Raw genomic sequence first — 24,218 nt, 5'->3', positions numbered from 1 at the left:
ACCTCCCACTGTGGGTTCCCCAGGAGCCAGTACATCTCCTTCCACTTCGACATCACTCAGCACATAGGGTACTTCCTTCTTGGCCTTGGTTTTAAATGGCTGGGGGGCAATGCAGAGAGGAGGAACTGAAGCAAAGGCACTAGCCACCCTCCTCCTTCAATACACATTCCTGCTTTTCACTATCTAGTGCCTAACATTTCTGTACAGAAGAGGGGCTACTGCACTCTTCTGGCAGCTTGGGAAGAACTCTGTTTTCACCAAACTCCCTTCAAGACAGGATTTTAGTCTTCAGCAGTAAGTTGGACCAAACACTACTCGATTCACTCTAGGCTACAATGCCCAACGTCTATTTCCCTGCTGAAGCACAGCCCACCCAGACCTTCAGTGAACACCCAACACTTCCACACTAGAGCTCACAGCAGGCAAGGTTAGTTGCAAAGCAGAAAATGCTCCTGCTATACAGCAGGCAGGCAAAGGGCTGCTGCCCACAAATTGTTAAATAACCTGAAGATTTTTCAATGACTGAAAACATTCAGATGTTACCCCGCTACACAACACCCCACAGAGAAAAAAAAGAGATTAAAACCCAGAAGGTTTTTTAAGCTGGTATTTTTATTAGAACTCTCTACATAAAGCACCTTTGCCTGCCTTAAACTTACAGTACTTCTCTGAACACTGCTTTTCTGTAACACAGCACAAGATGCTTCAAACTACTCCGCATTTCTTGATTTGGACACCGCCACCTTAACAGCTTGCACAATGGCATCTTTATCAATGCCAAACATCTTCAGGAGCTCAGCTGACTTCCCGCTTCGCGGTACATGAGACACGGCCAAGCGACTGACTGTGATACCAGGCTCACCCACTACGGCAGCACACACTGCTTCTCCAATGCCACCTATGAAAAAATTCAAACACGACATACATCTGTATGCTTCAACAGGCAACATATAGATTGCATGTATATCTGATCCAAAGGTCCCTGTAAGTTAAATCCCCAATTCACATGCTTATAAGAAACATCGATCACAATATATGTCCGAATTGCCCATTTGTGAAATGAAAACAATTCCCTATTTCAAAGCCATTCTGAGGACAACCAGCCCGACATTTCTGAAGTACTTACAAATTGGCAGTAAGAAACATATACCCCTAAAGGGCACAGAACTGTCAGGAAGCCCTCACCGCTTCAGCATCAGCCACCGAGAGCCAGGTTTAAAAATATATTTAGAGTGAGGAGTATTTACAAGCATACTTAATGTGCTGAAAGTCAACTCCCACCAATCTCAGCAGCATTTAAGATCTCCATCTTTTCGCAATGCCTGTAGATGCCGCTAGGTCCCTCTCCGAGTTATGTAATATATTCACAACCTTTGCTTAGAGCTCAGCTCAGACTGAATCACTGTCAGTCACAGGGACAAAGGACACAACAGGGAACTGCGTGGCAGCAGGAGAGACGCTGGAAGCAGGAGTACTAGGGAAGAAGAAAACACAGGACTGGTGTCAAGAGCTCTGAGACCTGAGAGGAGAGACACCTTGGTGCTGCACTTCAGTTAGGGCATATCCATGAATGCAGGGCTTTTCACAGCTCCAGGCATGGTAGGATTTAACCAGTCAAACTTAGCCTCCAGCCAGAGGCACCTCCACGGATGCGGCTGTAAGATCAGCCTGATGTGGCCTTGCAATGCATTCAGGCTTGTGATGCGTGTACACTTGACCTTCCTTGATTGTATCACACAGCAAAAGCTGTGCCAGTGTAAATCACATGTTCATCACCTCAGAGTGTGATGATTTTGCCATCTCACAAAGCAGCAGAAAAAGATTTGTCCAGAGTTGAAAGATAAACTAGAAAATGATGAGGCTCAGGGATGCTATCACCATCCACAGTCTGGAACAAAAGTATGGTGTAACCAGCACTTACAGTAATACCAGATCACTTCAGATACCTGGCAAGAGTGATGTTTCACCTTAAAATAGGATAATCTCATAATATCTACTAATTTCTATTAGTAGATATCTACAGTATCTACTAATGCCATAGTTCACAGCTGCCCCTTTGCTGATTTCTCCATCTCCCCTAAAACGGGGCAAGCCTGACGTGCAATTCGCAACAGCTGCTCTCTGTTTGCATATGGTCTCATCTTCACAGGACATGTTTGCACAGGCATGCCCCTGAGAACCTGTGCAAACAAGACATGTCAGAGAGCAAGCGGCAGCAGGTTATGGAGTTAACTTAAGCTGGAGGCCGGTCACAAGTGGTGTTCCCCAGGGCTCAGTATTGGGGCCAGTTCTGTTTAATATCTTTATCAATCATCTGGATGTGGGGATCGAGTGCACCCTCAGCAAGTTTGCAGATGACATAAAGCTGGGCAGGAGTGTTGACCTGCTTGAGGGTGGGAAGGCTCTACAGAAGGATCTGGACAGGCTGGACTGATGGGCTGAGGCCAATTGTATGAGGTTCAACAAGGCCAAGTGCTGGGTCCTGCACTTCGGTCACAACAACCCCATGCAACGCTACAGGCTTGGGGAAGAGTGGCCGGAGGCTGCCTGGTGGAAAAGGACCTGGGGGTGCTGGTTGACAGCTGGCTGAATATGAGCTGGCAGAGTGCCCACGTGGCCAAGAAGGCCAACGGCATCCTGGCCTGCATCAGAAATAGTGTGGCCAGCAGGAGCAGGGATGTGACTGTTCCCCTGTATTTGGCACTGGTGAGGCTGCACCTCGAGTACTGTGTTCAGTTTTGGGCCCCTCACTACAGGAAAGACATGGAGTTGCTGGAGCGTGTCCAGAGAAGGGCAACAAAGCTGGTGAAGGGTCTAGAGAACAAGTCTTATGAGGAGTGGCTGAGGGAACTGGGGTTGTTCAGCCTGGAGAAAAGGAGGCTGAGGGAAGACCTTATCGCTCTCTACAACTACCTGAAAGGAGGTTGTAGCGAGGTGGGTGTTGATGTCTTTTCCCAAGTAACAAGTGATAAAACAAGAGGAAATGGCCTCACATTGTGCCAGGGGAGGTTTAGATTGGGTATTAGGAAAAATTTCTTCACCAGAAGGGTTATCAAGCACTGGAACAGGCTGCCCAGGGAAGCGGTTGAGTCACCATCCCTGGAGGTATTTAAAAGATGTGGAGACATGGCACTTAGGGACATGGTTTAGTGGTGGACTTGGCAGTGCTAGGTTAATGACTGGACTTGATGATCTTCAGGGTCTTTTCCAACCTAAATGATTCTATGGTTCTAAACAAAATCCTGGCACAGAAGCTGGGGAAGTCTTATAGAGACTACTCCACTTCTCCCAAGAAGCGTTTTATCTTAAAATTTACTTGGGAATCACCTTAGAAATTCCTTCTTGCATGCATCATGCACTTTTTACCCTAGCTTAAGAACACTACAATAGACCAGCCACAGATTCTAAAATGGCCTGTAAGCAGGTGAAATGAAGGAACAAAAAAGGGTCCAGTGAGAATGCAAAGTGGTCTGGCTCTTCATAGGCCCTGATCTGCAATTTTATAGCAGAAGGAGGAATTTATCTCAGAGTGATGGCGGAAACTGCCAAAACCACCTGACTTCAAGCAGCCTGGAATCAAGCTTTTGGACACAGGGAAAACTTAAGAAACCTGCACAGCAATGGTCTCTCTTGCAATTTAAACTGCAAAGCAGCTGCTGTGAAGCCATTCTGAGAACATTGTGTGCAGAATCACTGCACCACAGCAGGAATTCACAATTTCACTTGGCACAAATGAATCAAGACTTCACTTGGACCAAGCATACAGAAGGGCACCCAAGGCCAAGTTAATCAGAAAGGCAGCCCTGATTAACCCATTATATCTTAGGAAACTTTCAACCCTCAGTGTCATCTTATAATCATAACAGCAATATAAAAGGCTAACCCCTCTCTTTTGCTCTAACTGAATGACAGCATCAGGTCCCATACTTCTCTCTCAGGTCTGGAAAAGCTGTGAGCTCCCAACCCCTGGGGAACAACTGTGTGGGATGTGACCTCCTGGACCCAGCTCACCTTCATGGTAATGGTCCTCAACAGTGATGATTCTGCCCTTGGTCGCTCTTGCATTTTCAAGTATTGTCTTCTTATCCAGGGGCTTTATAGTGAAGGGATCAATCACACGGATGAATATTTTTTCTGCAGAAATAGAATGAAATTATTTGCAACATGAATTTGGAGAATGCAAGACAATTTAAGTGGTACATCTTTTAGAGCCATTATGACAACTGTCTACACTAACTACCAGGTATCTGTACCTATGGCTTGTCTACCATGGAACCCAGCCAACCCTAATTTTTGTATGCATTCTTTCTTCACGCACTTTGTGACATAGTAATATCCATCCATGCCACAGACAAAACACTTGAGGCAGAAAAGCCTTGGATAAGTCACTCAAGGTCACTAGGAGTGCCCATCAGCAAAACAGTAATCTAACTGGCCCTCCCACAGGTAAGAGCAGAATCTAGTCACCAGGAAATCCTTGTTATTCAGACTGTCAATCACGATTTTTTTACCAGACCTTTATTTTGCCTTTAACTTTATTGTCAACCCAAGCGCAAATGCCTCCTGCTTCTTCGGTCTGTAGACGTTCCCCAGAGAGGGACTTTTTACAAGGGCATGTAGTGATAGGACAAGGGGTAATGGTTTTAAACTGAAAGAGGGTAGATTTAGCTTAGATGTAAGGAAGAAGTTCTTTACTGTGAGAGTGGTGAGGCACTGGAACAGGTTGCCCAGAGAATTTATGGATGCCCCATCCCTGGAAGTGTTCAAGGCCAGGTTGGATGGGGCTTTGAGCAACCTGGTCTAGTAGAAGGTGTCCCTGCCCATGGCAGGGGATTTGGAACTAGGTGATATTTAAAGGTCCCTTCCAACCCAAACTATTCTATGATTCTGAATTCTTCATTGCAGGCTGCCCACCTATCAGGTATGTCTGTCTGACTTGCACCAGCCCTGATCACGGCGCCCTTAAGGTTGGCATCAAAACCAGAATTTGTCCTGTCATCGTAAGGCAGGCTCAGATCACTTGTTAAAGCTATGTACAAATGGCAATTGTTTATAAAGAATAGCAAATTACATGAGGTTTTGTCTGATCTTGGCTAGCTGAACACTGAGTCAACTCTTATCATACATAAAGAAGCACTATGTTATGCCGACAGTTTTGTGACTGAAGGCTCTTTAGTAGCAAATATATTTTAGGTATTAGACACTGCCTCTATACTATGGGATTATCTCTCCATAGCTGGTTATTCACACTTCCAAGATCAGCAGAGCATCGCAAAGCATGATAAATTCAGAAAAATAACAATAGTTCTGAAAATACAACTTTCAAAATATCCTGAGACTGATGGCTCAAGGTCATGACAAAATATCTGTCCACCTAGATACAGCATACAAAGCTACCCATAAGCCACAGGCAGCATTAATTGTATTATCTCTTACTATTCGTTATTTCTTCCTGGGCACATGCTACTGGCTCACAGATGGATTTTTGATGGTTTCTTTCTATTCTTATTTCACTGAAGGATTTTTATCTTTACTGTGAGATGTCAGTGCATTTGAGCACTATCATAGAATTATTGCCTCCCATGCTAGTTAAAAGTTGATACATTCATTCAAAAAAACAAGTTAGCAGTGAACCATATCTACACAAAGGCGCTGCATATCAACAGCATTGTGTAAGAGCACACACAGTTGCGGTGGCTCAGCTGACAATCTGTATTTTGTTAACTGGCCCCAGCCTGATTGCACTCCATTAGTGTTGGCACCCTAGCCCACCCAGACAATATGCCAGGGAAGGATCACTCCTGCATCTTACACACTTCCTCTAAGGTTCTGCCTGCAGAGCACTTTCAGACAGATTAGCAGTTCTAAGCAAACTTTGATCTGATCAGTTTGGCAATTTTCATGGCTACTAATGCTACTAACCTAACTAAAACAGGCAAGATTGGCAGATATATACTATGTTGCACTGTATCAGCTTAACAAGTGACTAGATGTCTGTAGCATTTTAATTAATGTTTACCAGCACAAAGGGTGAGCAGTTAGGCTGAGTGGCATTGATTTCTTTGCTGTGTTAAATGATAAAAAAGGAAAAAAAAAAAAAAGTCAAACCCATAATCTGATCACCTTTTCTCAGCTGTTCTGCTGCAGCCAGAGCCTCATGCAGAGTGACTCCTGCTCCGATCACAGTCACTTGGTCATCCTTACTCTTCAGAACCAGCTGCAAGAAAATGTTTCCATGTATTTTTAACAATAAATCTTACTGATATTTCTAACATTTCTGGAGATTTTATTAAAAAGATCAAATCTCTAGCATTGGAATGCTTTAGAGGGAAAAGGGCTTTTACAAGAGGGACTTTGCATATTTTTTCAGATTCTGTTTATCTGGGCAATATTTACCTTTGCCTGTCCAATATGGAAGTCCTCATTGTTGTTGTAAATGACAGGATTTTCAGGACGACCAGTTCTTATGAAACAAATGCCCTGTTTCCGAAGTAAACATGTTATAAGTTACAAAACCAGAAAGGTGTTGACATTCTAGTTTGTAAACCCTATGAAAAAAATACAGCAAAATGACTTTTTCTGTTTGTCTGGTTTTCACCCTGCTATGTTATTTCTGGTTCTACTGAGTAAACTCCCCCCACCCCCATTAGTCCTTTTTCAAAAGCTGGTTGTTTCAGACATCACAATACAGTTAACCTCTTCTCAGAGCACGCTGATAACTCACAATTTTCTTTCTGATTTCAAGATCTTTATTCCTCTTTTCTTCTCTTGTGGAAATGGAAAGTCCTACTTGAGTTAATTAGAATCTTATAACTTTGCCATACATGTGCAAATTTTACACTAGTAACTTTAAAGGAATAGAAGAAATGCTCAGCTGAAAGCAAGGAAAAATGCTTTCCATCAGTTAATGTTCAGATGCCCTTCCAAAAGAAGTAACAAATCAGTACTTATCTAATCTCTCTCATATTATCTCACACTCCTTCCTCTCCCGCCATCTTTTTTTCACAAACTACATCACATTTGTACACACCAAACTTCCACACTCCTTCACTTAAAAGCTGTACTAGCAAGATTGAAATTTTTCAGATTATGGGCTCCTTTCTCAAGGTAAACTCCTATGGCAGCCTAAAGTACCACCAATCAAGGAGATGATCCAACCCAATCCTACCAATGACATTTGACCATTACTATGTCAAATTAGCTGAAGGTAAGAGAGATCAGAAACTCCGTCACAGCCACATGGGAAGTCTTAGTCGTCTTCAGCCACAGTCCAATTTAACTGCAATCCATCATTGGCAACAGAGGAGCAAAAGATGACCAGTGAGACTGTCAACTAGTGTAAGCACTGGCTCTCAGTATCTCCCAAAGGTGTAGACTGTCTTAGACTAATTGAGGACCTGACTCCTGAGCTTTCACGTACAGGCACTTGATGATCAAAATCCTCAAGATAAATTTATCTTTCCATATCCAGCTTCAATTTTGACCCCAGAGATATCATACTAGGAGTGTACTTTCTGTAAGTTTGCTAAAGACCAACAAGAGTTACACTTGCCCTTATTTCTGAGCCAGTTTAGACCCAAACTGCAATTGCTGTGTAATCATTTACATCTCCCCAAATCTGGCCCACAGCATTCCAGACTGTTCATTCTGCACTAGCCTGGACAGAATGTCTGCAACCTTTCCATGCAAAGAAAACATCCCACTGCCACGCTGGAATCTTTGAAAGAATTTATGTGGGTAGAGACATGCAAGAAACATGCCAGAAGCAACAAAAGTAGTAAAAAAAAATAAAAATTATTTTCTGGCTCAGAAATACCACGATGCAAACCTTGGTGTTGGCAGCTATTTCCACTGCTTTTTCAGTGGCTACAGCATCGCTAGGGTAAAACACAGTGGCATTGGGAACAGCCCGGAACATGCACAGATCCTCCAGTCCCATCTGAGATGGCCCATCCTCACCTAAAAGAATTAAACCAGGGTTACAAAAGAGTAAATGCACATTTTTGACAATCACTCAATATAGCAGTGAGGTTCAATGTAAACCAGAAAAAAAACAAGTATAAAATCAGGCACACACAGGACATGCAAGTCTACCTGCTTGAGAAAAGAATCATCTTCTCCTTAAACTTGGAACCATCTAAACAGTAAATACAGATAGAAAGAGACTAAAAAGAAAGAGAACTGGGGTTAAAAAGAAAAAATAGAAAATAAAGTATAACAATAGAACAACACAAAAGGAAGACAACCAAAGCAGGAAGGGTACAGATACAGAAAGAGGGTCACAAGATATCTGAGCATCTTCAGATTTACATGTACTGAGGCTGTACAAGCAAAATTTATACTTTTCTATAGTGTTCCTCTAGATTTAAACTGCTGGAAATGTGAAAGGAGAATTGCATGTGTTCCATCAGAAAAGCAGTGTGCACTTGGTACAACTACTCTCAAATTCTTAGGCTCACCTCAAGATTAAATGAAGGGTATGTATTTTTCAATACTATAAAAAGTCTTTTAAAGAGCAATAGGGCATCTGTGTTGTTAATTTAACAACTCAAGTGCCTTATGGCATAAACTACAGATCTATAAAAAAGAATTGTTAGCCAGAACATGTGCCATGATTTTCCATAATTAAAGAAACAACCACAACACACCCCCCTGCCCCCATTGACCTTATGTAACGGTGCTTTGGGAATGGCCCTGTTCCAAACTAACCATGCAAAGAATTTTGAATCCAGTCATGTCACAGCCTGCAGAGGAGAAGCAGGGCAATACGCCTTCCCACATGCACCCACTACCTGTTACTCAAGAAGGACGAGTTCACGAGGAAGGAGGAGGGTATTTTCATAAGAGCAGCACAAAACTCTGAAGAACTTTAAACATGTTAAAGAAATCAATCATTGAACTCTGCCACTATACATTACTAATAAAGTAACCACGAACCATGAAAAGAGAGTGTCTCAGCTTTCAGTCATGACTTGAAAAAAATTCTCAACATCATAGTTTCTAAATCTGTATGCACTCTGACTGAACGAGTGGGATCTCAGTGGGCATAAAATGCACCCACACAATGTATATATAGAAGAAAAGTGAAATTATGAACAAAATTAACAGGTACCTGAATCAGAATCTTACCCAAGTTAAAGAGAGTACTCATGCTTGTCCTACTTTTGCTAACATGGTGCCAAAAATACCAGCATTCACAGCTCATACTAGTAATTTACAGACTAGCACTAAGTTGAGTTCAGCCCCAAGTGCATCTTTACGAAAATCCTGATTTACGTGGTTTTAGAGTAACGCAGATCAAGAGAGTAATTTTCAATTACATCTGCAAAACCTTCACTTATAGCTTAATAAAAAAATGTGAGTGCTTAATACGAACAGTATCAAATGTCTAGAATATAAAAATTGTTGTTGAAACAACTGATATTTCTATTTTTGACACATGTATACTATGATTTCTTTCCCTATATGTTCATTTTGGAAAATACAAATTTTCCATTATTCTCTTACAACCTTGAAAACATATTAAATGTATTTCGTTAGATGCTTTGGTCCATCAGCAACTATTGGTCTAGGAGTGAACTTAGTACAAGTTCGGAAGGTCACTGTGATAGTTATTTCTCATAAATTTAACAGGTCCAAATTTCAATGCAGCAGAAGCCCAGGTCTACCTAGAACTGCATACATAAAACTTCAATTTTCACCACAGATCCAGTTCGGATTCTGAATTTCATGCAGGCCCGAAGTTCTAATAGGAAGGACACCTAATTCATACCCTTCCATTTAAAATTGAATTTTCTACCTGCTAAAGGATTTCTCTGAATTACTTTCTTTTACAACTCAGTTGGAAAACTTTGGGTTCAAATTCTTTTTTGAAAATCAAGAGTTGAGGCCTGAAACAGATTTGTAACTCAAACAAATTTATAAATCTAAATATGCACTTCACAATCACAGCTCCCAGCAGAACATTTCAAGTGCTGAAAATTGAAACTTGGAAGTGTGGTTCTAGGAGACAATTTAGGTAACCCAAAGGAGTTTTATCTTCTTAAATGAGCAAAGACCAAAGCTAATTGGCTTTTACACCAACACCCTTTGCTGCTTGCTAAAAGACTTAAACTGGATTGAACTACACTGCAATGAGGTGAGAGGACTGATTTTAAAAAGAAAAGAGGATTGTAATAGAATCCTTCCCTTAATGACATATACAAGCCATAATCTGATATACTCAGTCTCCACTACTAAAGCATACTCTATACTGCTGCAAGTTAAGTTTGCAGTTCTGGATGAGACTACACGCGTTTATGAAGCATCTTTAAATCTTTACCAATATTACAGGTCAAACTTACTATTTTGCTTTAAACAAAAAAACCCAACCCTCCTCCAAACCATACTCTTAGCCAAAACTATTAAATCAACTGAAAAGTTGATGGATGCAGAGAGCCTTAATTTACTACCCCTGTCAGCTCTCCCTCTCTTTCTTTTCCCTTATAAATACCTAGAGGTTTTTCAAGCATGAATGTCTACGGGCATTTTCCTTCTTGGTATGCAAGTCTGCTCCTGTTTTCATGGGTGATGTCTATGCATTTCATTAAAAAAACCACAAAACTCCCTTCTCTCCCTCAAACCAAATTCAAAACCCAATATGATCCGACATTTATCAAACAGTTATTTTGTGAAGCAAAGACCAGAGAAGGTAATGCTAGTGAGGACCTTCAGCCTGTTGCTCTGAGATGTGCTGGCTACACTGCAGCACACTTTAAGTCTTACAGAGAGGAGCCAGGGGCTCTGGAGGTAACAGGAGCCAAGAGGGAAACAGCAGTGAAATACCTCAAAGGAGTTAAAGGGTGTTCCTCTAAGAAGGTGACATGGCTGACAGCCCAGCTGAAGTGCCTCTACACCAATGCAAGCAGCATGGGCAACAAACAGGAGGAGCTGGAAGCCACCATGCTGCTAGAAAGCTACGACCTAGTTGCCATTACTGAAACTTGGTGGGACAAATCCCATGACTGGATTGCAGCTATCAATGGCTACAGGCTGTTAAGAAGGGACAGGCGAGGAAGGAGGGGTGGAAGGGTTGCCCTCTACATCAAGAAATGAATAGAGTGTGAAGAGCTGTCTCTGAAGAATAGCCATGAGCCGGTTGAAAGTTTATGGGTAAGAACCAGAGACCAAGGCAACAAAGGGAACCTTGTGGTTGGTGTCTAGTACAGGCCGCCCGATCAAGAAGAGCCTATTGACAAAGCCTTCTTACTCTAGCTACAGGAGGCATCACTCTTGTAGGCTCTTGTCCTGCTGGGGGACTTCAACCACCCTGACATCTGCTGGAAAAGTAGCACGGCGAGCTGTAGGCAATCCAGGAGACTCCTGGAATGCATCGAGGATAAATTCTTAAGCCAGGTAATAGACAGTGCTACCAGAGGGGATGCAATACTGGACCTGTTGGTCACCAACACAAGTGAGCTAATCAGTGATGTCAAGACTGGAGACAGCCTGGGCTGCAATGATCATGCACTGGTGAAGTTTGCAGTCCTGAGGGATAAGGGTCAGATGAAGAGCAAAGTCAGTACCCTGAATTTTAGGAAAGCAAAATTCCAGCTCTTCGAGGAGTTAGCCAACAGGACCTCTGGGAACCTGCCAGGGATGAGGGAGCAGAACAGAGCTGGTAGATCTTTAAGGACACTTCCCATAGACTGCACGAGCTCTCGATCCCCAGGTGTAAGAAGCCAGAAAAGGAAGGAAAGAGACCAGCATGGATGAGTCAAGACCCGCTGATTAAACTAAAAGGCAAGAATGAAATGCACAGGCAGTGGAAGCAGGGACAGGTATCCTGGGAAGAGTATACGGACACTACTTGGTTGTGTAGGGATGGGGTCAGGAAGGCCAAGGCCCAGCTGGAGCTGAACTTGGCTAAGGATGCAAAGAATAATAAGAAGGGCTTCTACAGATATGTCAGCCAGAAAAGAAAGGTCAAGGAAAGCATACTCCCTCAGTGAGCAAGACTGGCAAACTGGTAACAACAGACAAGGAGAAGGCTGAGGTACTCAACAACTTTTTTGCCTCAGTCTACACTGGCAATCTCTCTTCCCACACCTCTCGAGTGGATGGAGCACAAGATGGGGACTGGGGGAGCAAAGTCCCTCCCACTGTAAGAGAAGATCAGCTTTGTGACCACCTGAGAAACATGAACATACCTCAATCTATGGGACCTGACGAGATGCATCCCAGTGCCCTGAGTGAATTGGCTGATGTAGTTGCCAAGCCACTCTCCATAATATTTGAAAAGTCATGGCAGTCAGGTGAAGTCCCTGGTGAGTGGAAAAGGGGAAACACTACACCCATTTTTAAAAAGGGTAGAAAGGAGGACCCTAGGAACTACCAACCTGTCAACCTTACCTCTGTGCCTGGGAAGATCATGGAACAGATCCTCCTAGAAGCTATGCTATGGCACATGGAGGACAGGCAGGTGAACTGAGACAGCCAGCATAGCTTCACCAAGGACAAGTCCTGCCTGACCAACCTAGTGGCCTGCTATGATGGAGTAAGCTACATCAGTGGACAAGGGAAGAGCTATGGATGTCATCTATCTGGACTTCTGTAAGGCCCTTCACGCGGTCCCCCACAACATCCTTCTCTCCAAATTGGAGAGATATGGATTTGATCAGTGGACTGTTTGGTGGATGAGGAATTGGTTGGATGGTCACATCCAGAGGATAGTGGTCAACGGCTCAATGTCCAGATGGAGATTTGTGACAAGTGGTGTCCCTCAGGGGTCCATATTGGGACCAGTACTGTTTAATATCTTCAGTGACACAGACAGTGGGATCAAGTGCACCCTCAGCAAGTTCGCAGATGACACCAAGCTGAGTGGTGTGGTTGACACAGCTGAGGGACGGGATGCCATCCAGACGGCCCATGTGAACCTCATGACGTTTAACAAGGCCAAGTGCAAGGTCCTGCACATGGGTTGGAGCAACCTGTGGTATCAATACAGGCTGGGGGATGAAGGGATAGAGAGCAACCATGTGGAGAAAGATTTTGGGGTACTGGTGGATGAAAAGCTGGACATGAGCTAACAATGTGCACTCGCAGCCCAGAAGGCCAACTGTATCCTGGGCTGCATCAAAAGAAGTGTGGCCAGCAGGTCGAGGGAGGTGATTCTTGCCCCTCTACTCTGCTCTGGTGAGACCCCACCTGCAGTACTGCATTCAGCTCTGGAGCCCTCAGCACAGGAAAGACATGGACCTGTTGGAGTGGTCCAGAGGAGGGCCACAGAAATGATCAGAGGCATGGAACACCTCTCCTATGAGAACAGGGTGAAAGAGTTGGCGTTATTCACCCTGGAGAAGCGTAGGCTTCAGGGCAAACGGCGCCTTCTAGTACTTAAAGGGGGCTTTTAAGAAAGATGGGGACAAACGTTTTAGTAGAGCCTGTTGTGATAGGACAAGGGGTAATGGTTTTAAACTGAAAGGGGGTAGATTTAGACTAGATATAAAGATGACATTTTTTACAGTGAGGATGGTGAAACACTGGAACAGGTTGCCCAGACAGGTGGTAGATGCCCCATCCCTGGAAACATTCAAGGTCAGGTTGGACAGGGGTCTGAGCAACCTGATCTAGTTGAAGATGTCCCTGCTCAATGCAGGGGGGGTTGGACTAGATGACCTTTAAAGGTCCCTTCCAACCCAAACTATGATAGAATAGAATTACATAACAGCTTCACAGTTTAATTAGTACTTTGAGGTTTCTGGTTTTTTTAATCAACACATTAACTGCTCTAGTAGTAAGAAATACTGAGGTAAGTTGAAGCAGTTATTTCAAATCAGTGACCTTCAAAGGCATAATAAAACAAAAATATTTATTCCTTATAAAGTGTTTTCTAGATTGGTGGACAAGAGCATCTGTGCAAGAATAAGTATCATTAGTTTCTCATTTTAGGGACTGGGAAACAAAGCTACGGTAAGCACACGACTATCCTTATTACAGAGGACGTCAACTGCAGAGATGGAAAGGAACCTAAGCTCCTCACTTTCAATCCAATCCCTTTATATCACTCTATGCTTGTAGAGTAGAAGGGAAAAGTCCTATTTAATAAGGCCAAACTGATAAAAGAGAAAAAAGCAGACAAGCTGATGAAGGCTTAAAATCTTTCTCATTCTTTTCAAATATGTGTCTGATAAAATTGCAAATATGACTTCTTCCTATAAACAGTGCCACTGTTATACCATCACAGCTATATTACTGATTGTCTCCACAAAGCATTATCAGTTTGACTGCCAGACACTTATCACTAAAGGGATAGGAACTGCTGACAAATAAGTCAAGGCTGCCCTTACCAATAGAAACACCGCAGTGTGACCCACAGAGATTGATGTTACTCTCGGAGATGGCAGCCATACGGATCTGGTCAAACGCCCGTGTGAAGAAGGTAGCAAAGGTGCTGGCAAAAGCAACAGTTCTGTCTCGAGTGGCACAACCAACTGCAATGCTCACCTGAAAAGAGGGAGATTGTACAAGAACAGTGAATTCCTCATTTGTCAATTGTTTCCAAGAGATCATCTGTGGGACTTCCTACTGCAAAACTTTAGCAAAAAGCTTTCAATGCAGATAAAAAAAGATCTCTGTCCAGTCCTGCTCCTAATTGTTGGCCTTTCCAAAAAGAAAAGGAGGCAACTCACTCACCCAGTATCTATCCTCCAGCATCTCATCTGCTCTTTGCCTCAACTGCTAGCTGTTGTTGTTGATCCTTATTGGCAGCTTCTTTTCTTTATCTGCTCCAAGCAGCCATTCACAGAATTTTTAGACTTATCCCCCTCTTTCTTTTCCTGGATCAAAGGCTTACACTTTCAGTCCAAAGGACATGGTTTTACTATCTCCAGCAGACAAAAAATCATACTAAATGGGAATGGATTTACCTGTGTTATTTGGACTGGTATTTACTAAAAGGGCCCTTCTTCAGCAAGATGGAAATTAGAACAAGGTCCTTAAATTGTTTACTGCTACATTTACCCCATTTATTTTATACAGAAATTCTTCTGCTCTTTGTGGCAAATTTCTCCTAAGCTGATGTAAATCCAAAATGCCTGACTCAAGCTCATGAAACTGCCCTAGTGTAAAATTTACAAGAGACAGCCCATGGGTTCTTTGGTTATAAATCATTAAAGACAACAACAAATTTCTGCCTGAATTTGTGTCTTTAATTTCATTTGCTTCAGTGAACCCATACAGGTGGCAACCAAAGACTCAAACAGATGAGTTATTGAATTTAGTCCTTTCTGTACAAGTGTCATCAGGCTAAATTTATTAACTGTTTCTCTGTCCCCATCTTTATACCCCAGTCTAGTGTAGAACTCATTGTCACATTGTGACATTCCATTTCTTGTGAAGAAAAAAAACCACCTAAAAAGTCTTTTCAGAGTTAAATCTCTACTAATCACACTGTGGAAAGTATTACTGTTGTTTACATGTTGCCATGTCCTTGTGTTCTGCTGAAATGCAGACAACATGACCACAAAAATAATAAGAAAAAAAGAGGTAGATTTAGGAAACAATGATTAGAAGCACTCCTGTTGTATTGTATTTGTAAGCTTTTGCCATAGCCTAGTTTTTCCCTAAGAAGTGAACAAGTCAAATTAAATATCCATGAATACACATATGAAAAACAAGTATTAAAACCCCACTCTCTGAAGACTCAGACTGAATGGTCTCAGATCCTGCTGTGTAGTATCAGTATTTCATACAACAAGAGACCAGTTACCATGTTCTGTTCAGCAATGTAGCATTCAATGTAGCGATTCGGATGTTCTTTCTTAAAAAGCTCTGAGAAGGTGGAGTTCTTTGTGTCTCCATCCAAAGCAATCACTCGATCATTAGCATGGCCCAGTTTTGCAAGTGCAACACCATAGGCTTTGCGGGTAGCCCACTAGGAAAAGAAAAATATAGCAGTACTGTTATAATTTCCTGTTTCTAGAAGCTTTTTTTTTCCCCATTTTCTTGTTTTTCCATGAGTGCGTGCACATACAACTAAAAAAAACCCCAAAACACAACCAGAAACATTTTAAATGTTAGCAGTACCAAAAGTACATATGAGAACACTGACACACAGAAGAGTAAATAAAAAAGGAAAAATACAGTGAAGCATCAGGACACACATCTGTGCTGAAATCAGCAACTCCCTACCAACCCAGGTAGGAAATTTTGAAAACCTTGGTTTCCAATCATGGAAATTCACTGAACCTCATGGAGTATCTTTAATTTTAAATACACATAAAATAGTTTGGATAATTGATAATGATCACAAAATGAAGAAGAGTGATTTGAGTCTTGATATTTTAATATATAATTTCAATACCCACTGAGTTGAATGTCTGTGTCACACCACAGAGGTAGGTGTTTTGCAGGATACTCAAAATAGGAGAGTAGAGGTGGGTAGTTGAAATCGTGGCAAGGGATAACACAAAACCTCCTGTCATCCATTAAGCAGTCTCACACTTCAAAGATATCTGACAAACAGTGACAAAGGAGGGGAGTACCTTTTCTCCCACTTTGTAAGTTGGTGGTGATGGCATCTTAATATTTCTAATATTTACTACAGGTGCATCTTCTTCCGGGAGGGCTGGAGAAAGCTTTTTCTTATTTTGGATTTTGTCATCTATTTCCTGAATGACTTGTTCAGCCATGTTTTTTGGAAGGGGCTTTCCATGCCAGCTTTCCTTATCTTCAACACCTGTGTATTTAAAAACCACATTACAAATAAGAAAAATATAAAAACTATTTAAGTTTTTAGCTGCAGATTTTACCCAGATAAAAGTGCAGTGGAGTATGACAGTCTAGTATAGTCTTCCAAAGAAGAACTTCCTTATTATTGCTACTGTAAACAACTACAATAGTATTCAGTTACATTAAGACAGACATGTTTAAATACATAAGAGAAATAGTCAAATTCCATATATTCCAAACCAGTGATGAAACTCCAGCATATACCGAATTGTACTGAATTTTTTCCAGCAAATACTGAAACTGTTTTTAAATTGGTACCTAAAAGACCTGGTCCATAAGTGTGGCAAGAAGTAAACAGCAAATCAGTGTGAACAATGAACATGAAATTTCAACAGTTAGGCCTAAATAAACAAACTCAGCTAAGTTTCAAACAACAGTTAACCAAGCTGTCTAATTCAAACAAGACCTGACGTTTTACAGCTTTATTTTAATAGATTCTTATGACTCTTATCTTTGGGCACCTGGCACTAACAGCAAAATTACCTCTCTGGATGATATGCTGCTTTTCACTGAGTAAGTCACTAAGAATAATGAATTTTGCTTCCTTACTCAATGGAAAGGAATGAAGATATTGACTCCTGTTATTAACATTTATCTGGTCAGAAAGACAAATTTACAGAGTGCTGCTAAAAGCTGTAGCTGAACATAATCATGGCAACCCCTGACACACTGGATATGCATTCACTCCATTCTGTGGATACAATAGCTAGCACACATCTCACCTGCAAGAACGAAAAGCATTTTCTTAGCACTAACGCTGTTGAGAAGTATAAAGAGTTTGAAAGACTTTCTGCATTTTATTGCTCAAATGTGTACGTACACACCTGTCCCCTAGACAATGACATTTAGGTAAGTTTCATACCACGTGAAAACTACAAAAGGACCTTAGAGACACCACGAACTCCAAAATTCCAACAGCTGCTAACCTATGAAATAATTTCTATGGACTACTGTATCCTGTATCTCAGCGAATTACACATCAGATCATATGAAATAACCTTAGTATGACCAGGTAGCTTATGTACCATGTCTCATGCAGCTTTGTCAAAACTGTAAATGCAGCATCCCTCCTCATTTTCTATGCATTTATACTGCCTGGCTGGTAATAAGCACACCCAGTTACCTGCAACACAGGGAGAAGAGAGCTTCTGTGACAAAGTTACTCCCTTCTCAGAGTAGTCTCTGTGAGTCTAGGGATCAAGAGCAAGCCAAGAAGCGTGCCCTCTTTTGCTAGGGCAATTTTCAAGACCAAGTCATACGGTCCAACGTTCCCTCCTGCCCCCAGCCATCTTCCAGACTAGAAAAGACTTTTTAAAGAATAACAACTCAAGTACAGCTGACAGCAGAGGAAATCCTGCTCTGCAACTGGGGATCTGCAAAAGCCCAGTCAACATGGAAGTGCGCCTGGCTGGGTAACGTCAAGAACTGACAGCCACATCTTTGCCTGCTTCCAATGAAGTGTCAATCTAATGTTCTCCATAAGAAAAGGCAACAAAGGAAAAAAACAATAGGGTAAAACCCTGAGTTTTCAGCTTGTATGGTAGTATGATCAAGTAAAAAAGCTGATAGGATACCAACCTTTTTCTAACGTATGACATATTAAACTTCTGTATTTTTTAATGATTGCATCTTTATTGCAGCACTATGTACATATTATTATATACACACATACATGCAAAGCAATAAATGTTTTATTACCTGATATGCCTTTGCCTTTAAAAGTCTTTGCAATGATAGCCGTTGGCTGATGTTTGGCCTGGCCAAAGGCTTTGCAAAGTTCCTCCACACTGTGTCCATCAACAATGATAGCATGCCAGCTAAGAACACAAACAGATCAACTGTTTCTAAAGGGTTTTATCATGTGACACTCTTTGGTAGTTAGCAATAACAATAATGAATACTAACTTCATTCTAATGCAGTGTCTTTTTAAGAGACCCAAAGTATGCCGGAAACATGAACTAGCATTAATTTCAGATCACAAAATATCATAGTCCCTTTTTTACAATGCAAAACGAGTCACAGAGGGATTAACAGCTACTACTAAAATTCACAGCCCACAGATAACTAAGTTATCCTACATTTCTTCAGACATAACAGCCATTTTTAATCACAAGAGCAAATCAAACATCTAGAAATCAATTAAAAAACTGACAATGAAAGTTTAATGCTCCACCATAATTTGCATAGCTGCTATTGTATCTGACAGTTTATCATGGATTTTTGCATCTACACAGAAATATTAATTTCTAAACTAAATGAAAGCCAATACACATAGAATTCTCTTACGAGTAATGGTTTCCACGCCCTTTTTTCTGATCTACTTGCTATGACAGTATATTTGGTCACACAAACAATTATAAAATCTACATTTAGTGAGACAAAAACTGCTTTAAGATACTCTAACAAATTTATCTGAGTAAGTAGACCTTTTTTTTTCCCTATAAACTAAAAATTCTGCCACTTTTAATATTCCTGCTGTACTAATAACAACAACCAATATCAGGCATTATGAAAGACCATCTTTCTTGGTGATGGTATCCTTTAGAGCTGAAAGCTCATTTGAAAAATTCTGAAATGCAAATAAAACATACAGTTTCAAATTGGAGGCTATACTGAACTTCTTCCAATCACATACCCAAAGGCTTCACAGCGTTTCTGGTAAATTTCAACATGATGCTGCAGAGGGGCAGGGTCACTTTGTCCAAGACGGTTAACATCAAATATAGCAACAAGATTATCAAGCTTGTAAAACCCAGCAAAGGCCATTGCCTCCCAAACAGACCCTTCAGATAACTCTCCATCTCCAAGCAGACAATACACTCGATAGCTAGAAGAAGAAATTAAAAAAAAAAATTAGCACAATTAAATCAAAAGCAAAACCCCTACAACAATTCATAGTGAGAATTTGCTGCTTTGTCTATCCCAAATGTAACTCCCATTGCTCAATGCATTCACCTCAGATAACCTTAGACAAATTAAATTAAAATACTTTCAAGCTGTTACACATGAAAAAAATAAGATGAGAAATACTGTACTCCTTTTCAAACCTTGGTCTCAAAAAAATCAGGTCTTAAGCTTTTGCAAGGCTTGAATGAATAAGCCCATTAAATCCTGTCACTGTGACTCAGCAAGATCACTAACAATGCACGAAAGGTTACTGTCTGCTTCCTCATTCCTACCATATACTCTCTGGAAGGACGACCAATAATTTAACTTCAGGAACCTATAAATTGGGGATGAACTAAACTACAGATTAAAGCATGTTGCATAACCAAATTCAGAATCAGGAAAAAGATAACCAACATGATATGACTTTGTAGACTATTTCCGAACACTGAAGCTTTTTATTTAGGTAAAACTCAGTTAGCAGGAGTACTGTCTGATCTCTACAGAATTCAGCCACTGTATTTTTCTTTTATTATCACTCTCTTTTTTTTTGGATGACAAAGCTTTATAAATGGTTATTACCTATTAAATTTAAAAAAGAATAGTAAATTAGCCTTCAAATATATAATCTTAAAACAAAATAATCAAGATAGCTGTTAGCGATTATTTTTTTTTACTAGACATTAAGCTATAACAGACTTTTGATCTGAATCCCACCTGCCTTTGGCTAAATCTGAACTCCTACATAAGCTGCTCCCCAGTACTCCATGCAAGACCACCTTTTTCTTGTGTCATGTAAGCCCTGGTTAGATTTTTTCCACACGTAGCATCTGCTAAACTCGATTAAAATCAGCAAGTCATCTTTCACAGAAATGATTTCAAGCTAGTGAAGTGTAGGACACATTAACTGGGCAGCCTATGCTCGAATGTACTAGAACTGTCACATAAAATATATCAACTACATCAGGCTATTTTCCTCCTCATACAGATTTGCCTTTAGACATCTACTTTTCTTGTGCACAAAACAAATGGCAGAAGCAGACATTTTTGTCTCTATGGAGTCGAGTGCATTTCTGATAATATTTTGAAGCCCTACTTTATGATTCAGTGGTGCTATTATTGACCATAACAGTTCCTTATCTAGATACATGTTCTCCATTATTTGTCATCTGACTTTGAACAGATGCATCTCTAGTTTGCGTCTTCCTTCTAAAGGGACACATGCCAGTCTCAAAACGGCTATCAATTACTCTCTGGAAGTTAGAGGCTGCTCCAACAACTTATGTCTTCTCTGTTCAGGAACATCACCTTGCAATGCTGTCAGGTTACAAAAGGAACACACATATGCACCAATTCTTGCTAATCTTTAAATTCTTGATAGTTTCATTGGCAATGGCTTTGTAATTATCAGGCTAGTAATCTATCATTTAAAACCTGAATTTGAAATTAGATTTGGGAATGGAGAATAGAATAAAGGAGGCGTTTTTATTTCCCCAATTGAGATAAGAATATAATTTCTTTTCACAAAATATTCCCATTGAATGCCTATAATCATGAAATATGAAGATGGAATTACCTGGCTCTGTCAAAGAATTTGCCAGTGTATGCCATTCCACATGCAGCACCAAGACCCTGACCAAGGGATCCAGTAGCCACATCAGTGAATGCTTGTCTCTGAGAATAAAAAGACAACAATTATTTTACAGTTAAGAAACAGAGGAACTAGATTCCAGTGCTAGAAGATGATTCAACATACATCAAAATTCAGCTTCTTCGCCATAACAATACAGAGCAATTCCCTCCAAATCTTGCCTGTTCCCCTTCTTTCCCTGCAATGCATATACCTTGATGATCAGTGTCACAAGCTAACTAGGCTTTCTGAGAGGGAATGCTACCTATGGCCCAGCAATTTCTCAGCTATGCCTTGGATGGCAACAGTTAAGAATTGATGGTTTTGTGTAAAAAATCAATTGAAACAACTGGCTGGGAATGGAAAGACCAATGAAGTGACCAAACTGGATATAAACTCTTGAAATACCTTAAAGCTTCTTGAAGGATGAGAAAAGCCACGCTGGAACTTTATATAAACTTTTTTAAAATGGAAAATATTGACAAACAGGACTGTAGGGGAACTTTACTACAACAATAAAGCTCGTTTTTACATGTTCATTCAAACACAGACACTGATTCAGTTGTGAAGCTATAAATATCATCATCTTTCTTATAAGTCTTTATCTTTCTTGCTCTGTAGCTGGTAACCAAGAATTGCTGCAAAATACATGCACTTCTTGTTTTACAGAAAACACCATCTTATATCAAAGGTTATGAGCACTCACTGGTACTGGGTGTCCTTCTAAGACAGAATCAATTTTCCTCAAGTTCAGTAATTCTGCTTCTTGTAGAAAGCCAGCCTCTGCCCAAACAGAATATAAAATTGGTGCTGCATGACCCTAGAGAGAAACATAAATTTTAAACAAAGCACAAGTTCCACAATATCCCAGTATCAAAGCAAAATTCTACAAAGCTGACAAACCCTGGCAGCAGGTTCTTACATCCATTAAGAAAGCATCGAATTATAAAACAATTTTACACATAACATTCACACTGATGCTTTTTTCCAGTCCCCCATGCCCCTGCTTAGAGCATGCCAGATAGCTGACTACAGTTAAGACAGAAAGAATGCAGCACTCTCGAGGGCTATTTAGGATGTCCTCAAGAAAATCAACATGGGAGAGTAAGAAGGCCTCTCTCAGCCATGCAGGTCCAATTCAGAAAAGTAGTTTTGGTATCCAAATAAAAAACCTTGATTCAATTTGCTTAGGTACCAGTTTTAAGAACAGAGCACTGTTAACTAAACCAGTGAACAGATGCATGAGCAAGTATTGTCCCATTAGAACTTCTTCAATACATATGAATTCAAAGTAAGATGCAGTGACTGACAGGCAAAATTTTAAGCTTTATACACTCAGATCCTTGCAGCCAGGTCCAACTGGACAACTGCAAAGTATTAGTCATCTTCAACCCATGGAGTCATTAGGAGACAAAAAAGCATGCAAAAGCTTGAAGCCATTTACCAGCTCTGGGCAGAAACCCTGATTAATTAGACAGAGGTAAAGCAAACGTGAAGAAGCGACTCTCTTATTGTTTGCGACCTCAGCATTAGCTGCTTGCTTCTCATCCAATTACTTATTTCAGAATGGCAACACTTGTTACATCCAACGCAGGGATATACACCATCAGCTATGCAGCCCTATTGTAAGACACCATGTGAGGAACTTGACTCAAAGATGGAACTTGCCTCACTGGAATACTTCATCTGCCAGTTTTTACATCATTATGTTTTCTGAAGGCCCCTCAACTGCCTTTATGTCATATGATCAAAATGTCCCTTGTGATTTGCAAGGGCACAATGCAAAAGGGGAGAGAAACACTAATGGCTAGTCCAGATTGTGGTTTTATGTGTTTTCTGAACCACAGTGGCTTCAGAAGTAGTATTGACTTTAACATCATACTGGCACAGCAGGAATGCAAACTACCCACTAACCTACCATAACTGTTTCATATAATGCTCTCTGAAAAGCTGACAGTAATTAGTGCACATTGTGACGTGACTATAGGCATAACAGCACAGCTGCATTTAACAAGTAGAGCACAAAAGCTAATTGCGACTTACTCATTAGAAAATTGGTTATGCCAAAATAAAACAGATGTTAATATTTCTTGACAGATTCTATAGACAATATAGTAACATTTATTATTTAATATTAGAACAACTTCACATAGTGAAGACTTATCAAGACACACTATACAGACACTTTTTAATTATTTTTGAGTTATGCTACACCTTAACTCAACCAGCTTTTATTTGTCTTTCTGAAGTAGACAAATTCCAAGCTCTCAAATATTTCCAACCAATTTCTGTGGAGATGCAAGCATAAGTAAGCACAAGTCAAGGAAGACAAGTCAATTTAATTTACAGACAGACAGCTCTTCACTAGCAGACTGCAAGAGGATAGCATAACAGTTACTTTACCTTTGAAAGAACAAACCGGTCGTTGCTGGCGTTTCTGGGATCTTGCACTTTGTATCTCATGGTATGGAAAAACAGCACAGACATAATCTCTGCTGCACTGCAACATGATGTAGGGTGGCTACAAGTCAAGACAGACCCAAGATTACCACTTCTCATTATTGTTTGCTCAGGACCATATCTTTAAAATATCATTTAACCAGTCTCCTACTCCTCAGCATTAAAATACACAGTCTTAAGTGTTTTTGATAACCCATCCCATCTACCATTACCCCAATGCCAATTAGTAGTACTTTGAGACAAAGGAAGCCTTCTTATCTAGTTGAAGTGGATGTTAAAAGATAGACCCTGGTGACAGCTCAAGGACATATCTTCTAGAGCTCTCTGTTCTTCTTCATGACAAGGAACACCACCCTAATCGGTGACTGTGAAGCACAGGAAGCAGTATGACCCTGTGCCTGAAATCATACTCTACTAATTTATCTGACAGCAGAAATTCACACTGATGCAGAGAAAACAAAGACAGCT

At 40.8% G+C, this 24,218-nt stretch overlaps 1 protein-coding gene across 2 annotated transcripts; it reads right to left on the bottom strand.

Annotated features, from left to right (window-relative positions):
• Positions 1–594: 594 nt before the first annotated feature.
• TKT (transketolase) lies at positions 595–23,831 on the bottom strand. Of its 2 annotated transcripts, XM_010572709.1 has the most exons (13): positions 23,694–23,831; positions 21,997–22,110; positions 21,237–21,334; positions 19,410–19,601; positions 18,472–18,590; positions 16,527–16,720; positions 15,752–15,916; positions 14,331–14,487; positions 7,829–7,959; positions 6,397–6,480; positions 6,124–6,217; positions 4,012–4,134; positions 595–898 (listed from the first exon to the last, which is right to left on the bottom strand). In XM_010572709.1, exons 1-13 carry the CDS (start codon positions 23,775–23,777, stop codon positions 711–713), a joined length of 1,743 nt encoding a protein of 580 aa, XP_010571011.1. In that variant the 5' UTR covers positions 23,778–23,831; the 3' UTR covers positions 595–710. The 2 variants fall into 2 exon arrangements, with proteins under 2 accessions (XP_010571011.1, XP_010571019.1); XM_010572717.1 differs by lacking the exon at positions 6,397–6,480 and having other exon boundaries at positions 703–898; positions 23,694–23,806.
• Positions 23,832–24,218: the final 387 nt, after the last annotated feature.

Source organism: Haliaeetus leucocephalus, unplaced genomic scaffold, assembly GCF_000737465.1.
Source record: "Haliaeetus leucocephalus isolate CR32 unplaced genomic scaffold, Haliaeetus_leucocephalus-4.0 Scaffold2, whole genome shotgun sequence".
NCBI lineage: Eukaryota > Metazoa > Chordata > Aves > Accipitriformes > Accipitridae > Haliaeetus > Haliaeetus leucocephalus.
The sequence above is the reverse complement of the archived record's forward strand: the minus strand, read 5'-3'. Positions and strand labels throughout refer to the sequence as shown.

Coding starts and splice junctions, on each gene's coding strand:
- TKT (XM_010572709.1), bottom strand. CDS start 23,777: ATGTCTGTGCTGTTTTTCCATACCATGAGATACAAAGTGCAAGATCCC. Junction 7,960..14,330: donor ACACTGCGGTGTTTCTATTG/GTAAGGGCAGCC, acceptor TAATTCTTTTAG/GTGAGGATGGGCCATCTCAG. Junction 6,218..6,396: donor TCCATATTGGACAGGCAAAG/GTAAATATTGCC, acceptor ATTTTCTTGCAG/CTGGTTCTGAAGAGTAAGGA.